This window comes from Pseudopodoces humilis, chromosome 8, assembly GCF_049639895.1.
Source record: "Pseudopodoces humilis isolate 2021_Gansu_Grassland_sample_001 chromosome 8, ASM4963989v1, whole genome shotgun sequence".
In the NCBI taxonomy this organism is placed as follows: domain Eukaryota; kingdom Metazoa; phylum Chordata; class Aves; order Passeriformes; family Paridae; genus Pseudopodoces; species Pseudopodoces humilis.
This window is the reverse complement of record NC_142207.1, coordinates 22849094-22865129: the sequence shown is the minus strand read 5'-3', so window position 1 is coordinate 22865129 and position 16036 is coordinate 22849094. Positions and strand designations below refer to the sequence as shown.

The 16036-nt window shown below is 35.9% G+C and overlaps 1 protein-coding gene across 32 annotated transcripts in view; it reads left to right on the top strand.

Annotated features, from left to right (window-relative positions):
• Nucleotides 1-252: 252 nt before the first annotated feature.
• The window catches only part of TTN (titin), a 239931-nt gene continuing 224147 nt past the window's right edge, over nucleotides 253-16036 (top strand). For 29 of the 32 annotated variants that reach the window (XM_088058558.1, XM_088058533.1, XM_088058530.1 and 26 more), the window contains exons 1-12: nucleotides 253-448; nucleotides 2462-2565; nucleotides 6631-6834; nucleotides 7475-7762; nucleotides 8166-8254; nucleotides 8352-8593; nucleotides 10293-10578; nucleotides 10821-10973; nucleotides 11436-11555; nucleotides 12591-12728; nucleotides 13460-13597; nucleotides 15742-16017. In XM_088058558.1, the coding sequence (XP_087914684.1) occupies nucleotides 2475-2565; nucleotides 6631-6834; nucleotides 7475-7762; nucleotides 8166-8254; nucleotides 8352-8593; nucleotides 10293-10578; nucleotides 10821-10973; nucleotides 11436-11555; nucleotides 12591-12728; nucleotides 13460-13597; nucleotides 15742-16017 (2025 nt within the window). In that variant the 5' untranslated portion in view covers nucleotides 253-448; nucleotides 2462-2474. The remainder of the gene's footprint in view (nucleotides 449-2461; nucleotides 2566-6630; nucleotides 6835-7474; nucleotides 7763-8165; nucleotides 8255-8351; nucleotides 8594-10292; nucleotides 10579-10820; nucleotides 10974-11435; nucleotides 11556-12590; nucleotides 12729-13459; nucleotides 13598-15741; nucleotides 16018-16036) is intronic. The other 3 variants (XM_088058539.1, XM_088058541.1, XM_088058544.1) reach the window with 3 other exon arrangements.

Below are 16036 nucleotides of genomic sequence, written 5' to 3'. Positions count from 1 at the left end.
GAATTATAAATCAAAAGCTTTGGAACGGCTGAGGTTTCCTCAGTGAATCCCTTTTGTGCCTCCAAAATTAGCATTGTCAATCAAGACCAACAGGTGGTGTATGGTTACAGAGAGTGAATCCCCTCTCACAAGATACTTTCTTTCAAGAAACCAATCAGAACCGGCACTGACATGATGAGGCAGACCTGTCAGCAGAGCTGGGGTATATAAAGCGAAACAACTATGTTAGCACTTCTGAGCAGTCGTGCATTCCCCGCCTCGCCTTGGGTGTAGGGATTGCAAAAAAACAAAACTACACTGTCAAGACTGTGTAGTTTTGTTTTTATGATTAGAGGCTCTTCAATTCTCATGCTGGGATTGTCTAAAAAAATCTTACTCTGGATAAGGACGTCGTTCAAGAGGATTTCGTTGGGCTTAGCCCACTCTTGCAGGCACTTTGAGAGATCAGGTTAGTAGCATGTTTCTGCTGGTGTAATAAGTGTTTTATCAGTCATTAATAATTCTGATACAATCTATTATTTATAAATTTTCTCACAGGGGGTTGTAGATTTCAGGATATAGGCATGAAACACTTCAATTCTCTGTCAAGGTTATAGCTTTAATTTCTGGAGTAAACTTTGATAACTCTCAGCAAAAAGGTTTTTTTCCAGCATATTTTATTACTAAAGACTACATAAATTAGGACTTTAAAAGTGCATGGAAACATGTGCTTAACTTTAAAACTCCTTTCCGTTGGGAGTGTTCAAGGTTATGCTGCTGAGAGATAAACTGAGAAGCTCCAAGAATAGCTCTGATAAAATGCACATGGTATCAGCTAAGCGCTGATGACTTTTTAAGGGAAACAACTGCTAAGGTATCACTTACACAGCAGCTCTGGAACACTTGTCTGCTGTCATTCATGGCTGCAAAGGTTATTTCTGGAACATGACATTTTAGATGCATGCTTTCAATTCTAATTATACAAGAAGCCTTATAAGATCAGATCTTCATCACCAGAATTTGCTTGGACAATGAAATATAGAAACTTTGTGGCAACTCAGTGGAAATTCTTAATTAAATTATTCCTGATCTCTTCTGGAAACTACATATATATATATATATATATATATGAGCTTTCATAATGTTTAATTGTATTATAAAATTATTCTTTTTATTTTGGCTGAGCTTCAAAACATAGTCATAACTGAAAAAGAAAATCCCAATACAATATCCAGTTCTGCCCTTATGCTCTTATTGTATGTATGCATCAGGCCCTGATTTCTATGTAGGAACCCATGTAATGAAGAGTTTTCATCCCTATGAGAGGTGAAATAAATTTGACTTGTAGTGAAAGAAACTTCACTTTCTCATTTTTAATTTAAGCTTGGGACTGTCACAAAATCAGGCAAAAAAAGCCAAAGCAAATGGAAGTAAGTAAATATGTGAATAAGATTGGCTTGAAATATTGTGGGGTTAACCCCAGTATGTTGAGACCAGATATGCCCTCAGTGGAAGTTTTTAATGAGAAAAAATGTAACTTTAATGAATGTATGATAATATTAGGAAGATAATGGCTACCTTTTTAAAAACTGCACAATTCAACATCAGTAAATAAATAAGTCATGCAAATATAAAATACCAACACACAAGCTTTTACTAGTGTGTTATTTCAAAGTAGGATCTTGTGGCATAGCAAGAGAAAGCAAACTTTCTTTCAGATTTCACATGGCTTTGCAGTTGTTCAAGCCATCAGTGTCAGTGGCTACTTTATATCCTAGCTCACATTTCGAAGGTGGCTGTCTTCCCATATTCAAAATTCCACTGAGATGCTCTCTAAGAAAGAGGAGAATTTTATCTGCATCTTTAATGGCAATATGCTTCTGTAAAGTGAATAATTTCACTTACAGAGTGCTTTTAAAATAGAGTCTCTTGGCATTTTTGGCATTATTTTATTATTAATAATGCAATATTCGCTATTATTATTTATTATTAATTTATTAATAATGCATTATTTGCATTATTAAGCTAAATACATTGTAGGCTTTCACGTTTCTCTGATTTGCTTCTTAGTGACCTAGTTGTCTTGTCATTGCAGAATGTAAATATTTTGCACCAGCAAAATATTTTTAAAATTTATACAGGGAATTTGTTTCCTGTCAGATAAAAAAGTTAATAGACAAAGAGAGGCAGTCTGAATGACCTGTGGAAGGTCACACGGTGAGTCAAGCAGAATTCTGTCTCCTGCTGCATACTTGCAATGCCAAAGCACAGCTCCACTAAATATAATAGTTTCCCATCCAATTCAGCTCCAAGAGTAATTTGCTATACAACTTTGTAAAAATCCACAACTTTTTCATTTCACCAGGTCATTCTGATTTAAAACTGAGAAAAGCAAATTGTTCAGAGAAAAATTACAAGAAGAGTGCAGATACAATAACATTTTCACCATTTATATCTAATGAAGGGGTTTTTTTGCTTGCAGAGTGCCTGTAAAGATGACGACGAAAGCACCAACATTTACACAGCCGTTACAAAGTGTTGTGGCACTGGAGGGTAGTGCCGCAACCTTTGAGGCTCACATTAGTGGTAAGGTTTTGATTCATTCTTCCAAGATTTGTTATAGTTTATTGCTAATTTATTTTCTAATGTTTATGCTAAGAAATTACGACACTTTTCGTAGATCATAATCTGGTATGAACGTGTAAAGATGAGTGCTGAAGTATGGACATACATCCGTATCATACAGTGCTGAACAACACCTTTAAATGTATATGCAGAAAAATACATACTGTGCTAATAAGAGAAATTCATGCGGCTGCAGAAACAATAATCTCACCTGGATCATGACTGGGCAGAATCAGAAGTCAGGGTGCAAAAAGCAGGGTTTATGCTAGTTCTTCCAAGACCTTTTGTTAAGCTTTAGCTAAAGTGTATATCTACTTTCTCTGCTGTTAATTCCAGAGTTCTAGGAGGGGATTAAAGCACAAAATCTAGGCCCAACTGGCCACTGAGGAGGGTAGAAAACCCTAGTATGATAAACAATTGATGTATTTTTCATGATGGTAGTACAAGGCTGGATTAATATAATTTAAGTTACCTATGCAATTTAAAGATACCAAACAACTTAAAGGTTACTTGATTTCTCCAGTCTACATACTACTCAAACACCCTATCTTGTGCAAAACACCTGAGATAACGTTACTGGAGACCCAACACCCTGTTCTAAGAGTGTCTCTGACCTCGGCAGTGACTAAGGAGAAATGACATGTGTTCCTGCTGGTGGAATTATATTGTCTTACAGGCATTAGCAATGTGATGATCCACATACCATAAAGCACTACTCAGATGCTCTGTGACAGGTGCAAACACATGATCTGTGCAACTATAAAGATCTCTGACATCTGTGGTCCATGTATTTCATCCCTTGGTCCCTTTGCATAACACTGGCTCACAGAAGCTGTTTGAACATGTCCTGCAGCCTCTGTCACATTTTTTCATGCCATGTTCTATTACTTGTCCCTTATTCTTCAGTTAATTTCCCTGATTTTCTCTCTTGCTTCTACACTGTAAATTTTCCATCAAAATTTTATCTGCTTTTACAATACTTACTATTATTATGAATACCTAAAAAATATAATCAGAAAAAAAAGTTAGGATGCTAGTATTATTATTATTCAATGAGTGATTTTGGCTGATTTAATTTGTGTGATATTATGGAGTACTTGGGAGGGGAACTTGATTTCTTACTAATTAAAGATACAGCAGTATTTCTAATAGCATCGTCATATTCTAATATCATATGCCATATTTGTATGTTAGTCTCAAATATCTTGTGAGTCAACCTCTTGTTAGGTTTTTTTCACATTGTGAGATTATGATATAAATTTCCTGCCCCAAACATCCTCCAGGTTTGAAAGACCTGACAGTGGCTTGGCATTTAGTTTTTCTACAGCATAAAAAATAGGAAAGGTTTTTTACTCTAATTAATTGCATAAATAAAGGACTACATAGCTTTATCCTGCTGTAATGTTGACCCTTTCTACATGTTATGAATTATTGTGCATTTAAAAATCAGAATTTTTCTCTGTCTCTAATAACACTGGTCTATTATATACAAGTCAAGTATTAATACAGAGCTACAGTTCAAATGTGAAGAGCTCAGTTAATCTAAGGGTATCAAGAAGATCTTAGCAACCACCTGAGATGCAATTTTGCTGTGTGTAAACTAGAACAAATGAATTGTGCTGCTGTATTAGACTGTGAATGAAGTGTGACATTACAAAGGGTTGATATCAGATGAGTACACCCAGCATGTAACAGAAAGCACAGAACACACACAACCCTGTTATTAAAAGCAGCAAATGCCAGAGCAGCCAGGACACTGTCACAGGGTCCTACTGGGTCACCAGTGACTGAGGAGTCATGAGACAAGAAAGTCAGAAGTGTTGCTGGCACTAGAACTGTGCCAAGCTCATGTTTGATCAAGTTTGAATTTCTTCATAAAGAATTAACCTGTGGACTGCTTACTTTTTTTTGAACTGATATTTTCAGGTATTACCCAGTGCAAGAGAGCCTTTACATGGTGCTTATTTTTGAAAGCAGCACACAGACCATACACAAGTTGGAAGTCCCTCTCACATCATTGTCAGGAGACTCTTATTGAATTCAATTACTTAGATGGTGAATTTGAGGCACTTCAGGTCGATTTTCTTCTTTTTGGTATTAAAGTTCAAAAAACCTCAAGGACAGTTTTAAAATGAAAAAAAATTGTGCTGAAAATTAACAGTGAATCACAGTATTTGGGACATGTAGAAGTAAATCCCTACTCTATGCAGACCAGGCACATACATCTATAATCTGAGTTTAATCTTACCTAGCTCTGTGACCTGGGATTAGCAGAGTGTTAGTAAATTTGTGGAGTTGAGTTTTTAATATAAACTTGGGCTCAGATTTCTAAAACGGCTCCTAGCTCTGGATCCCTTGTACATAGCAGTTTGAGCCATCAAAATAGATTCCATTTTAAAAGTGCAAGTCTTTTTCAATCTGCCATAGAAACTCCCATTTTTGCTAATCATCATATAATACCACTGCAAGAAAATAAAACTTCTGACAATGTTTCAAGGAATTCACTATTGAGGATATGTTTTGGGGGGTTGCCTAGCTTAAAACATCTTTAAACTAATTTTCACAAATATTGAGAAGACAGCTCTGATAGAAATCACTGGGGTCCTAAGTTTATGATGATAATGCCCAAATTGCCTTACACCAACAGCAAAAAATTGAATTATACCATCAGGACTGTTTCATAATTTCCATCTGTGAAATTAAGAATACTTAAATGTACTTGTATCCTTTTGATTTCTAATCCTCCCTAAAACTGTCCACATTCTCTTTCTGTATGAGTGTGAGTTTCTGTTTTGCATTTCTGTAATTATCAGTGTTTTATTGTGAGTAAGATTTTAAACTTTCCTAGCCAGGTCTGATGGGTCTGCAGTCAACCAGTGAAAGCTTCAACCTACATATCTTCTCTTTCACTTCAGTCTCACACAGTCACTTTCCTGGCACATTAACTTCCCTATTAATTTATTCAGTTTATAGGAAGGATACTCTAGAAAGGAAGCAGAATTCTGTGCACCTGGAGTTTTCCAAACCACAGACATTAGAACTGGGAAAATTAATTCATCTGTAAATGCAGTCTCAGATCTCATCCTTGAGCCCCCATGCAGTGCCACTGGTGATTTGGATTGACTGGAGATATACATGAAGTGAATGTGCAAGGATTTTAATTTTGAAGAAATGATGTTCTAGGACTACAAAAAATATCTAGAGCTGGAACCATCTCCTTAAATTACCTGTTCTTATGTGCTTCATATAAGAATTTTACTTGTTCATTGAATGTATTTAAGTTGCTCAATAAATTTGGCTGAGTAGAACACTCTGAGAATTTCTGCATGGAATCTAAAACCACCATTTAAAACCAAAAATCAGCTGTTGGTATAATTGAAATTTCTCTGACCCAAAGACTCTTGCTCATGACCCTGACAAAAAGAACAATATATGTGAACAGCAGTTGATTCCAGATGACTGCTGTTGACCAAACTTAAAAAATTCCAGAAAAAGTAATTAAACTCCCCAAAACTTTGCTAGCATTTGATTGTAATGTCTACAGCAGTCACTTTTTCTGTCATTTCATTTTCAAAAGCCATAGTAGTGCCGAACATATGCTTCATTGGAAGTACTGATCTTTACATTATCTCCAGACTATTGGACTGGATAAATATGCTAGCAATAATCATATTTATCCTTATGTATATCTGAGTATCTTACTCAGATACATGCAAATATATTTTAAAAATTTGAATTAAATCATCCTCCTCATGATTTTGATGAACTTCTATTTCTTAATAAGATTGCTAAACACTACAGTCTTCTCATTATTCAAGTAATTTACTAAACACAGGAGCCAGAGCATCTGCTCTATTGATCTGTTATTTTGTTTCTAAAAACAAGTTCCTTTGCCACTGGATGTACATCTGTGCCCATGGCATTATGCTGCACCGTAACTGTGTATACATGAGTGTGCATTCTGGTAATTTTTTATGTCTGCCATTTCACAAAGTCTTAATCTCCTTTGTCTGCCTTTTTCTGTAGGTTTCCCAGTTCCTGAGGTGAACTGGTATCGGGATGGCCAGGTTCTCTCTGCTGCAACTCTGCCCGGTGTGCAGATCTCGTTTAGTGATGGCCGCGCTAGACTGGTGATCCCCACCGTGACAGAAGCCAACAGCGGGAGATACACTGTGCAAGCCACCAATGGATCTGGGCAAGCGACTAGTACTGCTGAGCTGCTTGTCACAGGTACAGAGCACCTAAAGAAAGGCATCTCTGCCTGCTAGCAGTGTGAGGGAGTGATGGAAGAGTAACACATTATGAAATAGTTCAGATTTCAAGTATGTGATCAGCAAAAAAATAGCAAAACCACATTCCTTTTCCTAAAGCAGTCTAAGATTCAGCATGGGCTCTCACCAGTAAAGTCTAACAGTGTCCTTTGCATTTTAACCCTATAAAGTTTAATCTTGATCTCGCAAACTCTTATTCATGATTACAAACTTCCCGCTCAGCCCTTATACTCCTTATGGTCTGTCATACTGGTTACATTGAAATTGCCCATAAAAGAAAGGATGCAGTTCTGCAGGATGGAGCCATTAATGATATCTAATGGTATCAATGATATTTAACAGAATGTCACATAAAGGGCCTTGCCAATTGCTTAATGCCTACGGTTGCAAACAATCTGTCTGTAATTCTGGAAACATTTTCAATCACAAATGTAATCAGAAATAGTATTTTGAATGTTTCAGAAGGTACTATCCTCTGTCAGTAGCATGTGAAGAAGAAATAGACTTCATGCACTTCTAGTAACAAAAGTATCTAGTATTTGCCATCATTTTTAACAGAAGCTATTGTTTTTCTATTTACTTCTTCAATAAAAATGCAGCTGGAACAGCACCACCAAACTTCTCACAACGACTACAGAGCATGACTGCAAGACAGGGAAGTCAAGTTCGACTTGACGTGAGAGTGACTGGAATCCCTACACCTGTGGTGAAGTTCTATCGGGACGGAGTAGAAATTAAAAGTTCCCCCGATTTTAAAATTTTACAAGAAGGAGACCTTTACAGCTTAATAATTGCAGAAGCATATCCTGAAGACTCCGGCACCTATTCTGTAAATGCCACAAACAGTGTGGGACGTGCTACTTCAACAGCTGAATTACTAATTCAAGGTAACAGAGCTGAAATTGCAGGCCATGAAAATCAGAGCATTAATGGTAGTGGTGCAATATGCACCACTTCATTGCAGTTGATTTATAATTTCTTTCTCTAGAGTTAAATGCAGTGTCTTTGATGAAATTTGCCAAAGATTTTTGTCTGAGATTTAAAAGGATCTTTTCTCCAGAATGGGTCTTCTTTAAGTGAAGGATACTGTTGATGGAAAAAGGGATACCTTGAGTTGTTCTCAAGGTATCTTTGGTCTGTAAATCTCTCAAAGTTTTATTTTTAAGTTGGCTTTTTCTGTTGTATATATAAATTTATATATAATTGGAGTTGACCATTCATTTATTTCTCCAATTGTTTTTTGATTGTTGCCATATGCAATTCTTCTGACCACGTTTTCTCTTCCAAAAGGCGAGGAAGAAGCCGTTCCTGCTAAAAAGACAAAGACAATTGTTTCGACTGCTCAGATTTCACAAACAAGACAAGCCAGAATTGAAAAGGTATACTTTTCAAAAACAAAGCAGGTATGGCTAAAATGTGGAGGATTACTTCTACAGTACCTCACCCTATTTTTCTTTTTCTTGTTTTTCATTGTAGAAGACTGAAACCCACTTTGATGCCAGATCACTTACAAGTGTTGAAATGGTTATAGAAGATGCAGCCACCCAACAGCTCCCACACAAGGCACCTCCACGAATGCCTCCTAGACCTACATCAAAATCACCAACCCCGACAACTGCTGCAAAAGCACAAATGGCACGACAGCAATCACCGTCACCTGTTAGACAATCACCGTCACCTGTAAGACATGTCAGAGCACCAACACCTTCACCAGTAAGGTAAAATTACTATTCTTTCAGGCAATATTGCTTTTGAATCACTTATACATATAGAAGTCATGCTGTAGAACGAGAACATAGTATAAAGCGAAAAAATGCACTAACTTACTAGTGGCTGGGTGTATTCTGATGGTGAGCTCTAATGTGCTGTATTTGCCACTGCTATAGAAGTGTGGGTGGCCTATGTAGACTTCTATCCCCTGCTGTAGAAAATCCCATTTGATTGTTGTACACAGAGCCAAAGTAGCACTCACAGCTCATGATGAAACAGATAAAAACAGTGGAGCAGGTGGCCCTTGATTATTTTAGATGAACAGAGAAAAGAGCAATGACACTGATGAGTGGCAAACAGAATGAAAGGATGTGTAAAAAAAACCATTGAGCTCATGTTCCATGTATGTACTGGTAATAAGTACAGAAATAACATTTTGAAGGTAGGCAAGCTAAATGTGGTTATAGAAAATTGAAGTTTAGCTCTGCTGTGTAGAAAGTCTGGAGAGAAAGTGAGTGATTTGAAAAGCAAGGCTCATGATCTGGGAGACCCTGTGAGGTCTGTGCTGGGGGGCAGGTAAAGAGAAGAGTGTTTTGAATGTCCTGCATTTTCAGTATCCTGAAGCACTAGCATTATGGAAGGAATGTCCCCAGACTCAAAGAACCCCATTTAAGTTACCAGAGCTGGGTGAGATGGTGAATTTTACCCCACTGATTATAATTTGCAAGGACAGGAATAAAGGGATCGGTAGCAACTAGCAGTAACTAACAAACTGCATAAGTGAAAAAAGAATTCAATAGCGACATCTAGAGCACATGTAGAACTAGAAATTTGTCCTCCCTTGATAGTCCTTTTAGACAAAAAACACATTAGAAAAAACTAAATCTAAAAATTAATATGATGATGCTGCCCCCTACTGCTGCTATTTGTTAAAATTCTCAGGGAAATACACAAAAATAGCACAGAAAATTCCACTCAAAGAAATTCTAAGTTTAAAAGCCTGTTTAAAAATTTTGGAAAATGCTTTAAAACTGTCTGATAGGATTAGGACTGAATTTTTGGAACATCAAAATTTAGAAACTAGCAATTTCCAAGTGGATATTAATTATTGTGTCTGAGGTCCTAAATGTAACTGTGGGGAAAAATATTAGGCACTGATAAGAAATGTGCCTGGGGTACATATATGGGTGACACATGAAAATAAGATGTAGTACAGAAGTATATCCAGTTGCTTTGCTAAGTGGTTGCCAAGTGCCATTTTTATAGAGATTGGTTAAAATTATCATTTTGTGTATTATGAACATATTATGTAGTACTTACAGCCTGTGAGTGTTTTGTATTATTCCTATAAGATTAATTAGAACAGAACAAATGCAAAATCATACTGTATTTTTATATTTCAAATATAATTTCTGAAAATGACTGAAATTGACTGAAATTTCTTTTGCCACTTGTTCTTATTTCTTTTTGTAAACTAAGCCACTACAAAAACATGTTAAAGTTATAAGAATGACAACAGTTAGGCACAATATTAAAAAAACAAGTTAGCGTAATTCACAAGTAAAACCTTTCAGAAACCTTTCTTAAATCAAACCACACATTACTGGAGATACCCTATATAGGGAGGGATAACTGTTTGTACAGTTTATACAGTTATCACTCTGTGGCAGTAGATTAATGATGTTCATACTCAATGTTTTTCAATAGGTCAGTTTCTCCTGCTGGGAGAATCTCCACCTCACCTATTAGACCAGTGAAATCTCCATCTCCAATCCGTAAACCACATGTAGTGACAACAGCTGGGGCTGATGTCCTTCCTCCCTGGAAGCAGGAGGGATATGCTGCAACCATGGAAGCCCAGATGAAGGAAACAAGAGTATCTACAAGCACTACCCAAGTGACTGAAGAAAGATGGGAGGGGAGATACGGGGTCCAAGAACAAGTTACCATTACTGGCGCTACTGCTGGCGACATGGCCGCTGCTGCTAGAGAGGTAAAGTCTGGTTTGGAAAAAGCATTGAGTTTTCTTTGTGTGGGGTCTCACCACTGCTGGATAGATCTGCTAAACGGCATCTGAGAGGCTGTGTGTAAAACCATGTGCGCATCTGCTATTGAGAGAGTTCTGCTGCAGATATGGAAATGCTTCTTTGCAACATTCTGTCTCTGTACTTGCTTTGTGCTTCTTCTGAATGTATGCAAAATATGAAAAAATGTCTTTTGATGTGACTAATATAGGTGAGGAAGGACAGTGAAAAAACAGCAGCTGTTGCTACGGTTGTTGCTGCTGTGGATCAAGCCATGGTGAGAGAACCAGCTCCAAGTGTTGTAGAGCAAACTTCTAAAAAGACAGCAATGACTGCAGTCCACGTTCAGCCTGTTCATGAGCAGGTAGAAACAGAACACAGACATTCTATGATTTCCTTTTATCCCTTCATCCCACATGCAAACAAGGCATGATTCACTGTGAGGAATTAACAAGATATTACCCAGTGCACTGCAAAAGCATGCATACTCATCTAGAACACCTAGACTGTATCAGGTTCACTTATACCATCGCATTCCATCATAACAGGATTGAACTAATTACTCATTTTAAGTTTAAAGATGCTTTCTCTGAAAGTGATCCTCTATTCTCTCTTCTTCTTTATTCTCTAACATTATTCTTACAATGACGAAATTTTTTCTCTAATATCTCATAATTTCCCCACTAGAAAAAATAATTCTCCCTTAATATTTTTCATTTATTTGGATTCCTCTCTTATTTTTCCTTCTCCTCCTATTTTGATGATTAATTTTTTAAAATGAATTCTAAGGCTTTGGTTTTTTTTGTTTGTTGTTACAAAAAATCAGATGAAAAAGGAGGCAATGGTAGTAGTTACCAGTGATAAAGCCACAAAACAAACAGTGATATCAAGAACTAGAGAAGGAATTGTAACTTCACAAGAACAAAGACACATCTCTCCTGAAAAGGTGAATACAGATTGTACCTGAGATTGTTATGCCCTACCTTGTTCAAAAATCTGATCTCTCATACAAAAGGCAAGCCTATGAAGACAAATAAAATACTGTTATTATTTGTCCCATTTATATATGTTCACTCTTCCAGTTTACTGTGCTATCGTTTTCCTGTCTCTTCTTTGTAATTACTGTCTTTCCTCTGTTATTTCACTTCCATTATTTATACCTAAGAATGTGATCCATAAAGTTGCAAAACATCATCCTAGACAAACTTCTTTGTTTTCATATATTATATAGTAATTTACTGGATGGTATTCTTGTTCATTTAAAGAATTAACATGTTTCTACATTTAAAACTAGCTCTTAAGATTTGTTGGCGGGAGGTGTGTTCTCATACTGTCTCTAAGCTTGCCATTTGTAGCCTGCTTTGTTTGTTGGCAGCAGAGGGGGTCAGAAAAAGGAGGAAAAACTCATTCTGCATTTAAATCAATTTTGAAAATACCAATGAGTGATTTGAATTAAATTATTTTATTTTATTATTTTAACATGTATTTTATCAGAAAAATGTGATTTAATGGAAAATGAGCTTTTATAACCAATGTTACTTTTGCATTATAGTAGAAATGTGTCAGGAAGAAAGTGTAACTTTTCTTTAAAGCACTGAGAAACAGAAATCCACCTGGGCATTAATCTGAACTTGGCATTTGAACTCTTGTCAAATGAAAGTTTTGTAAAACTTATTTTTAATATCCTACACTTTCTCAAGGTGATTATAATGCAGGACAGTTTCTCTCTGAGCCAATTTTTCTAGTACTGCTTTCAGTAGCAAACCAAGCATTTGTGCAATGTTTTATTATTTTTATGTTAAATGTTTTATACAAAGTCCGTTCATGTTGTTATTGTTGTTTCCAGACTACATGACTTCAAAATACAGAATGTGACATCTTCGTCCATTTTAATTTCTATGCTCTTTTCCAAATATATTGACAATCACATACCTTGTATTTTAAAATAAAAATATGAAATTCTTTATTTGTAAATGTCCAGGTGAGAAAAGAACCAGAGAAAGCTCCAGTACCGACAGTAACAATTGCCACAGACAAAGCCAAAGAACAAGAAAGAGTAACAAGAGCCAGAGAAGAAATATCTACCAGACATGAGCAAGTGCACATTGCTCATGAACAGGTAAATAAATGTTACACTCTTTAGTTTATTGAGATACTCTGGTTGATAAAATCTGTTAAATAACTTCACTGTCCTTCTTTACAAAGAGATTACTAAATAAATTTGTAAAGCAAAGTATTCCAGACCAAAATCTCTGCAGATCCACTTCTGCTGACCACATAGCAGCTAGTGTCTGCAGAGAAGGGCAGCTGCCCTTCTTACAGAGCATTAGGGCTTTTATTGCCACAGTACACAGAATTTCATCTGATGCCTAATGACAAATTTATCTCCGAAGGTATATTTCTGAATATGAATTTTAAAGGTTGTTTTTAGTGGTATGATATGGAGTGTGGAGCTTGATTTTATGAAGTGCACATTTGTGTGAGGATTGAATACATCTGTTAGACCATATTGTGGAACCACTCAACTAATGGGGTTAGTTGTTAAGTCAGTAATACTAATTTCTGTGCAAACAGTTTCTACAAAACATAATGATATATTACAAACTAGGAAGTACAAAGTTTCTTCTCTCATTCAAGTAAAAATTAATGCACTATATTAATGACTTTTCATGAGCTTCTCTCAGCATATAAAATGGGCTATAGCTTGGGTACAAAGGCATTGTTCCAGTTCTGAAGTCAAGTTCTTCTTGAGATGCATTTAGAAACATTATCCTGCTTTCCAAAAAAGTTGTGTAATCATGACAAAAGGCATAATCAATTACTATTATTTTTCTTTACCATAAATAATAGATAAGAAGGGAAGATATGAAACCTTCTGTACCTAAGGTAGTAATTTCTACTGATAAACCTAAAGCACCGGTCATAATATCGAAAAGTAAAGAAAGAATTGCCACCAAACAAGAACAAGTGAGCATAACACGTGAAAAGGTGAATAGCACTGTTATAACCATATTTGGGTTTTAACCTTTCTTCTTTACAAACCTCCTGTTTTTTTCAAAAAAGTACTAACTATACATTTCCACTTTATTTTTTCTAAGATTCTTCCACTTACAAACTTTTAGACCTAATTAGACTAAATTATTTCACCTTGATCTTCCTCTCTTGTTTTCATTAATAGGATGCTCATAATTATCTTCTGACTGATGTTTGGAATGGACTGACTGACTCCTGAAATGCATTTTAAAGATTTTTAAATGCATTTTTAATGATTTTTTTTTAATCATTACTTTTATTTAAATACCTGCAAGGGTATAACAATACTTATCACTATCCACATAATACAGAGATGTGTGCAGTGCACAAGGATCTAACCCTTCAATTCTCCTTCCCTGTTCCCATTTCAAAATGTTTTTTCATTGTTCAAATATCTTTCAAGACTGAACGTAAGCTTTTATTTCTGCTATAAAAACTAGATTAAAAAGGAAGCTGAGAAAACTAGTGTAGTTCCAAAAATAGTTGCCACTGCTAAAACCAAAGCACCAGTTACAGTGTCCAGAAACAGAGAAGAAATTACAGCCAATGCACTGTTATAATTTGGTTTATCTGAAAACCTTATGTTTTAAGACCTACTTTGGTACAACAGAATGCTCTCAAAACAATTCCTGAAAACATACCCATTCAGTGGGATGATTGTCAAATAACAGAGTCAGTATGATTAAGTTTCTAGTGCTGAAGAGGTTTATATCCCACCCTGCTAGGAAATGTCACGCTTTAGGCTATAGTCTGATTTCTTCATGACCATCTCCTCTCTATCAGTGGCTTTTAAGCAATGTTTACTTGTTCAAATTTCTGACTGCAATCTTTTTTTTCTTGCAACTTCATAGCTGTCAGATGAAACAACTTCTCTTTAATGTGATTTGAATTGTTCTTTGTACAATACAAAGTTTAGCATCCATTCAGGTCTGTCCAGTTTGTTACTTATGACCATCAGACACTTGTTGGCACTGCTTTGTCCCAGCAGGATTCCCACACTAGGAAAGGTCTACAATTCAGCCAGGAACTCTTACATGTGGAAGAATAGCATAGTTGAGAACCACTGTTATTTAAAATCTATTTGCAGTGTAGTACATTCACAAAATACTTTTATAAAATATAAGTAAACAAGCAAAGCATATAGAGCTCACTCTGAGGAGTCAGACTACTAGGTTAATTCAGTCCCTTGTTATATGATGTAAATTTAGGGCCAAATTCAGGCCAGTATAAAAAATAATTTTGAAACTGATAGTAATACTGAGTAAGGGGCCCCTATTACGCAAACACTAATAAGAAAACAAAATCTTTGCAAACTATCACATTTTGGCCTCACCTAAGTAATTTTAGTTTAAGCTGGTAATGGCTTTAAGCTCAACATGAAATTATCTATTATGGGTTTTTTTCCCATTTACAAGGCATAAATATCATGTGCTCTGTTGCTATATCGAGATCAGTTATGACAGTAATAACAAACATTATTTGCAGTGACTGGGCAGAAGTTTGCGTCCTGACAACACAGAAGGTGTTTATGGGTTATTAGAAACAAATAGAAGTCCTGATATAAAAGCATTTCTGAATTAACAGACATCTCAGTTTCCCTCCTTTTGTAAAATCCTTTAAAATCAGCACTGAATTAACAGATATACCTGATAGAAAAATTTTGATGGATCTGTTTCCTAATGAATACATTTACATCAGGTGCTAGATGCATTTTTTAAATCTACAAGAGTTATATGGAGCTGATGAGCATACTTTAAACCTATGCACATTTACATACCTGCATACTCTTAGACAAGTGGACACAAATGTGGCTGTAAAGTATTGAAATTGGGTTTTCAGAAAAATATTGATATGTATAAAACACAGAAGCATAGATATATTCTGGATGTGCAGAGATAGCACTTATAGAATATATTTGCAATTGAATTTACTGATTCTTAAGTGTATTTACAAGTGCATACTTTTGATTTCATCATGACTTTTGCATAACCATACAACCTCTCTTTGGAATATACTGAACATTATAACTCTTTGTCATATATACAAGCTTTCGATATAATGATGAATATGTGTATAAATTCTGCTGATGTTATTTGTAGACTCAAGCTGGAAAGAAGGCTGAAGCTGTAGCCACAGTTGTTGCAGCAGTTGACCAGGCACGTGTTCGATCACCCTGGCAACCAGAACAAGCAGATGAAGCTTATGTTAAGGAGAAAACTTTGGAATATGGTTATAAAGAGCACACTGTAACAGACCGTGTTTCTGAGGCCCCAGCAGAACGTCATGTTGTCACTAAGGAAGTCAAAACGGTCTATGTTCCTCCTGAGAAACCTGCCTCAGCTCCTGAAAAGCAGGAGGTTCATATATCAAAAGAGGTTAGACTCTTTTTACATT